We start from the raw sequence: 7,065 nt of genomic DNA on the forward strand, positions 1-7,065 counted from the left end.
TCCGGTAGTGCGCATGCTCATAACCGATCTCAGACCGTGACACCGGGTCGCCGAGTCATGACGTCACTGTGTTGGAGTTTGTTCGGTTTTTCAAAAAAAAGGTCAATATTAAAAACTGTTGTACTGTCAAAAGTTATTTTGGTTAATATTTCACTATTTAATATTATTAGGATTATCAATAATTATCAAGGACTCCACTTACACCTCCGTCTTAATCGCTGTGTCATGCTATCGTCAGCGTCTTATAAACAGGAGCTCTCTGAATAGATTATTTGAAACCGTCAGCCACTGGTGGGTTTTTCACCGACAACTTTCCCATTGTTTAAACCATATATTGTAACTGTCCGTGTAATTGCTCACTAACACACATTTCAATACACCTGTGACAGAGTACATAAAGTACACAAAACGACAACAGAAAAGCGCAAAAATATACACAATGACTCCAAAAAAACATACATTACAGAAAAATACACCACACAACAAAAAAAAATATGAAAATGGCTCAAAATACACAAAACTAAATATTTATACAAAAAATACACAAAATGACTACAGATATGCACAAAACTACACCAAAAAGATTTAGAAAAATACACAAAATGACTCAAAAAAGACATTTCAGATAAATACATCAAACAAAAAATGTATAAAAATTTGTAAAAAACAAACAATTATCATGCACATGTCTCGTATAATTAAACCAGATAAATCACACACACAATTTTACTTTACACCCACAAATAAAGCCATTTATATCACTACAGAGTATGTACACCTCTATGTACATCCAACCTTCCAACACATACTCATTTGGCCATAATTGACAACTCTACTTAAGCTCCTCCCATTATATGAATACATACTTCAGACGGGCACTGTACTAGTCATTCTAATGCTGACATGAATGTTGATCATGTGCAACCACATTATTGTGGCCCCTGCTGTAATACAGTTACCCTGATGTAGACCATCTCATGATTCACACCAACCACAATGTGTGTAACATATACAATAATATAAAAATAAAAGGAACATCATTGATAATGTTGATGTCCACCGTCCTGAATACGGGTCAACATTCATGTTCTCACTCATTCACACCGTAAAAATGACAACTAGTAATTGCTGATTTAATTAAAGTTTTCAAATTAAAGTGACTCAGAAATAAAGCTTTCCATTTTCAACCTGAAAAAGCTTGTCTGCCCAACACATTTCTGTCATTGTTGTCCTAACTAAGATTTGCTAAAGAGCATAACTAAGATTATCAACTTTTGAGTAGATTTTTTGAGTGAGGCTGAGAACCTGTGGGAAACCCCATATATGACTGACGCGCGCATGCTCACGTCTGAACAAGTTTAAACTCGACCAAACGGACCTTCAACTGAACCTGAGCTGTGTGATGGTGGTCCGTCGACGTTTTTAATTTTATTTTTTACCATTACGGATTTTCGCCTGGTCTGCAGTGTAGTGTTTGGACATTTTTTGGACAGAAGCGGGAGCTGCGGACCATTTTGCAGGTAAGCTAACTTTTCTACTAGCGCCCTTCACCCACTTCTATGCTAAGGTTTTAGCCCAGAGCATCGGCCCAGCGTGTTCTATCCCCGCAAAAAGTAATGTTTAATAGTGTTTAATGTCAAACACTGAAATTTTGACAGACTTTCATCACAAAATTACGGTATTTCAGACTGCTTTTTTTTTTTTAACTGCACGTCTGCCTGGTAAACCGTATTAGCTTATTATATTAACTTATATTGTTTTGTAATACTTTTTAATGTTATCCTTGCGTGGAGACACGATGTTTGCATGCATTGACCAACAAACTCCCGCCGATGTAAGCAATGCCGGGGCAGGCAGGCATCGGTTTCATGGCTCGGTGTATGACAGACATGTGCGACAATTATATGACAATGATGTAAGTAACTTGCATATGATCTAGCATTATTTTTTCTTTTCTTTTTTTTAATAGTCAGCCTTTATCCGGTGCTGCACTGTTAATTGAAATACATGTAGCCTGTGAGTAAAATAATTACAAGATCTATTAAATGTTTATCAGGCACCGGGCTGGAGTAAGTAATTGTTTATTTACTATTATAGTTGGTGTCATTATTATTTTTATGTCATTATTTAGTGATGTAAATGTTTTTGATAATATTTTATTTAACAGTTTGCATTATTGGTGCATAATATATATTTGAAATAATACTATTGAAGCCAATGTGTGTTATGTTTTTTTTTTTCTTTCTTTTATAATCTGGGTTTATTTCCAATGGTTGATTGTCGTAATCTTGTGAATTATGCAATCGAAAAATGCGGAAGTAGACGTCAGCGCGACTAGCGCGGGAAAAAAGAGGGAGAGGAGAAAGGAGAGTGAGGTGTGCGCGAGGTGTGTTGCTGACCGGAGAAATACAGACGTAGAGACGGAGTGAAGCTAAGTGAAGGCTTTCAGGAGTTTTGACGAGTTCGACAGACTTCAGCGTGGAGAGCGGAGGACGGGTCGTACCGTGTAGGACCAGGTGTGAGAGAGGCGCGAACGGAGGAGTTAGCCGAGCGGGCTAACGAGGAGCTACCGTGCAGGACCCGGTGTGAGAGCCGCGGACGAGGAGGAGGCCACTGCTGGTTAACGGGGAGCCACGTATCGGCTACTGTGTTTGGGAACCGCAGTTGCCCTGTGTTTTCACCGCACTCAATGTTTTGAAAGACAGAGTTTCAACGCACCCAATGTTTTGAAAGACCTACCAGCTGGAAACAATAATTGCATCGAGTTGTGAGTAAGGCAGAGGAAGTCGTTCGTTTTAACTATTACACGTGACTGTGTGTGTGTGTGTGTGGTGTGGGCCCACCACCATTGCTAGAGTTGATTTGACACATGTTGGATTCCATTGTGTGTGGCGTTGTATACTAGGGATGTAACGATTAATTGTAAGGCAGTTAAAAATCGATTCATAGGTATCACGGTTGATATCGATTTTTTGACAATTGAATCGCAGTACTTTTTTTAACCACAAGTGTAGGCGGCGGGCGGAGTCTGCTAATACTTTCTTTCTGGCCGCCTTCTACTCTTAAATATGTTAATAAATGATTCATTACCCCTTAAGCACCGAAAGAATATCTGTAATATTACTTGAATATCTGTAAAAGTCACATTTTTCTAGTAGCTCTGTCTGCTAGCATAGCTTCTCTTCTTCACTGCAAGATATCTGCATGCCAACCGACCACTGTGTTACCAGCGCCCTCTGCTGGTCCAAACAAATATGACGTAAATCAGTGTAATCACGTTTTTTGTTTTTGTTTTGTTTTTTTTAAAGTCCAATTGTTAAGGCACAAAATACATTGTCAGTTGCACTTTTAAAAGAAAAAGAACTATTATGCAGTTTTGCATTGTTTATTATAGAACAAGAATTTAAATTAATAGGCTTCATTTTCATTTGTATTATTCCTTTATTTATTTCATTCAAGATTTATTTTTAGTTAAATTGCATTGTTTTGAATTGTTTATCAAGGAATTCATTTGACAATGAAAAATAAAAGGAAAAGAGTACAGTATTTAATATTGACAAAATTGGAATCATGAAGTTTTGTTTTTTTTTCATGAGTATTTTTTAAACTTTTAGGTTTTCTTATAAGTTCATTCAGAATATATCACAATGTTTTTGACCAAATATTTTTATTAAGCCTAGAACACTAACGTTGTGTGTGTAGCCTTTCAAAACTAATGTAGAATGGGTGAAATTAATCCAACCTTAGTGTTCTAGGGTTAATATTGTAACAATATTGTAGTGATGACAGTTGGTGCTTTCACAAACTGTGGACATAATGAGACTTTAAAACCAGTAATCATCAGTAATATGGATATAACAACTAAACAATCGAACAGCAAGGAAAATCAGTTAAGTTAGGAAAATTACATTGGCCATTTGATATATCATCTTATCCCTGCATGAAAAATTCACCCGAGATATTGCTTATTCAGTCATGGAACATCACAAATTGGGGACCTACAGCTGTATTGTTATGTTTACAAATTTCAAGGACTGTTGCAGAAGTGCTTTTAGCTGAACTGATTGTGTCCTATCTGTCTCTTGTGTTTCAGGGGTGGATTTCATGCAGTGCAGATTTTGTAAATTCACAAGCTCCAGTCAAGAGACTCTTCTGAAACATTTCCGCCTTCATCACGGACAAGGTGCACATTGGCCTTGCATTCACACAGACTGTGTATGTGTATTTAAAACACCTGGAGCATTACGATCACACCTTTCAAGATCACACTCAATAGTGGAAATCCACAAAAAATCAACATTTCAATGTGAATTGTGTGATTTTAAGGAGATTTGCAGTGAAAAAACTTTTTGGAACCATCTTGGACATCATTTAAAGAACCGTGAAACTGTACAATGCCCCTTTTTAAGGTGTTCCTTTAAAACAAACATTCGCCCAATATTTTGTTGATTGTCTTGTTTAGATATCAGAAGAATTTCATCGGATTACGAGCAAAGACCTCCTGGGGACTTTCAATGCATCCCTTGACAAATTTGTGCCTGGCCTGTTGAAACTGTACCGGTCTAAGAAGGGAGCTCTTGGACAGAAGATGGAAGACCTGCTGGAAAAACTTGATGAACAGGTGAGAGAAGTGCTCCTTTGCCTGAAGTTATTTTGGCTTCAGCCATAACACATTTGTGGAAATGTGTCAGTGGAAATGAATGTCAGCAGTCATTGCTTTACGTTCTTATTTGGCAATATTTGATTTAACAAATTTTATTTTGTAAAAGTAAAGTAAAATTGTTAACATAGTTGCAGTGTTGTTGGTTTTTTTTAGTTTTACATGTTGCTGGGTCTGACCTGTGCTTTATTTTCATTAATATAAAAGTTCTTATTTTGAATTTGTGTATAAGTACACTGTTACTATACTAATTGAAATGCTTGTTTTCCACTGAGTACTCTTTAGACATCCAACATTGTGTCCCACCGAAAGACAGCAGCACTGAGAGGCCTGCCCATTTTCATCAGAGAAGATACAACAGAGGTTTTCCTGAAATGCTTGGTAAGTACAAAAAAGTAATGCAAGTAAAACTAAATCCTGAGATGTTTCAAAGGATGAGTTCCAAAAGATCCAAAATGGAAAGATACACCTCAGTGCTGTCCAGATAATTTTATGGAGAGGATTGCAGTTGTCTATAACTCTCGCGCCCCTTTTTCTGCTGAGAAGCAGCTGGGCATTGTTTATGTGTTCCACTGCAGAAAATACTTTCGTACAAAACTCATCACAAGGGTGGTGGGAGAAAGCTACTACGTCATTAATTAAAGAAAAATAAGCTTTTTCTTTTTAAAACCTCCATGAGTCAAATGACCAGCATGATACGGAGGTTTAATTTCAAATCTGTAGAAATGTATTTTGTCTTTAGTTCTCAATAGTTAGCTCTCAATAATTAATCTTATACCTTTCTTCAGGATACTGACATTTTGGAACCAGTGTTGAACGGTGTATCTGTTGCCATCCTCACCATCCTACAAGATGACGATGCCGGTACGACTGTGCGAGACCATGCAGTTGTGTTGGAAGGGGATATTGTGCTACATAACATTCCAGACCTCTCTTCTGCCTTGGCATACCTCTTTGGCCTTCTGTATGCCCTCAACATTGATTATCCAAAGCAGATGAGTTATACTTTTGAAGCAATTCAAGCCATCTTTTTTGAGCTTGGTGGCTCTCGATGCTCACAGCGCATAAGGGCTCTGAAAACAAAGCTTTTGCTGTGACTGTTAATGGAGAAGCCAGACATGACTTTAACATGTGTTCTTTAGCCTGTTCAAGTCCATTGCTGTTGAGTCATGTAAAAAAACTGTAAACCCTTTTGCTTCTGATATAGTCATTCACCTGTTACCAAGAGTTGCTTATTTGGTGTTTAAACTGTTAAAATGAATTATTGTTCAAGTAAAACTAATGTATGTATGCAGAAAAGAACAAAAAAAACAACCTCACCTCTGTTTCAACCTGCATAAGGATGTGTAGGTGATTAACTGTTCCTTAACCCTCTTGTTGTCTTTCGGTCAAGGGATGAAGAATAAGGAAGGAAAGGAGGAGAGGCAAGAAGGGAGAAAAATGGAAGGAAAGGAGGGAGAGATGAAGTGAAGAGGAAAGATGGAAGGAGAGAGAGAAATGGAAGGAAAGAAGGGAAGAGGAAAGAAGGAAGAAGAGAGAGGGAGAAAATAGAAGGAAAGGAGGGAAGAGGAAAGAAGAAGGAAGAAGAGAGGGAAAAAATGGAAGGAAAGGAGGGAGAGAAGGAAGACAGGGAGAAAATGGAAGGAAGAAGAGAGGGAGAGAAGGGAGGGGGAAAAATAGGGACAGAAGAATGGAAAAGGAAAGAAGGAATAAGAGGGAGAAAATGGAAGGAAGGAAAGGAGGGAGACAAGTTGACAATATATGTTGAGATTGTCATGTATTTTAAAAGATTTGTGTTGTCCACTTCACATGAAGCACAGAACATGGTGTTTTACCTGTTAGTTTCCTGTTCATTGATGGTAATATTTCTAAGAACTTTTAACTGCTGTAGTTCATCATAGTTATGCCCATGTAAAACGTCAGTGTCTGGGTACACAGACAATCATTTTTGCCACTATCCTATCGGTGTGTGCATGAGTGACTATATGTTGCTGAACACTTTTTTTTTTTTCCCCCACATACTTTGTTTTTCTTTTTTGGTTCTGAACTTCAATTTTAGCGTCTTTGCTGTGGTGCTCAAAGCACCCAAAAAAAGAAACTGGCAATACTTTTTATTTATTTATTTTTTTTACAGAAATTGACCTGACTATCCATAACGTTCTGAAATGTACTTGAGGCACTGTTAAACAAAATAAATAAGATTTAAGATAACATTCAGTTGTGCTTTGTTTTATTCAATATCTATTTATTTGAGCATTTTTCAAATATAATTACAACATACATTTTCCTTTTATTTAAATAGGTAAATTTTCAACTCACTGGAGTAAGAATTGTATGAATATTCAACAAGAATATCGTGTTTGTTGAAGTTATAAATGCATGGCATTCAATGAATAATTATATGT

General features: G+C 37.0%; 1 protein-coding gene across 4 annotated transcripts; it reads left to right on the plus strand.

The window, feature by feature from the left end:
- Positions 1–1,364: 1,364 nt before the first annotated feature.
- Positions 1,365–6,177, plus strand: LOC114462299 (uncharacterized). Of its 4 annotated transcripts, none has more exons than XM_028445026.1 (5): positions 1,365–1,520; positions 4,094–4,215; positions 4,463–4,621; positions 4,946–5,041; positions 5,449–6,177. In XM_028445026.1, the coding sequence occupies exons 2-5, from the start codon at positions 4,105–4,107 to the stop codon at positions 5,755–5,757; spliced, it is 675 nt and encodes a 224-aa protein (XP_028300827.1). In that variant the 5' UTR covers positions 1,365–1,520; positions 4,094–4,104; the 3' UTR covers positions 5,758–6,177. The 4 variants fall into 4 exon arrangements, 2 of the variants coding, with proteins under 2 accessions (XP_028300827.1, XP_028300826.1); XR_003673929.1 differs by lacking the exon at positions 1,365–1,520 and adding an exon at positions 2,086–2,771 and having other exon boundaries at positions 4,094–4,183; XR_003673928.1 differs by lacking the exon at positions 1,365–1,520 and adding an exon at positions 2,086–2,767 and having other exon boundaries at positions 4,094–4,183.
- Positions 6,178–7,065: the final 888 nt, after the last annotated feature.

Source organism: Gouania willdenowi, chromosome 4, assembly GCF_900634775.1.
Source record: "Gouania willdenowi chromosome 4, fGouWil2.1, whole genome shotgun sequence".
Lineage (NCBI taxonomy): Eukaryota > Metazoa > Chordata > Actinopteri > Blenniiformes > Gobiesocidae > Gouania > Gouania willdenowi.

Excerpts from the sequence above, each read along its gene's own strand:
- LOC114462299 (XM_028445026.1), top strand. The coding sequence starts at position 4,105 with ATGCAGTGCAGATTTTGTAAATTCACAAGCTCCAGTCAAGAGACTCTT. Across the intron at positions 4,622-4,945 it reads TGGAAAAACTTGATGAACAG|ACATCCAACATTGTGTCCCA; the intron begins GTGAGAGAAGTG and ends AGTACTCTTTAG. Across the intron at positions 5,042-5,448 it reads AGGTTTTCCTGAAATGCTTG|GATACTGACATTTTGGAACC; the intron begins GTAAGTACAAAA and ends ACCTTTCTTCAG.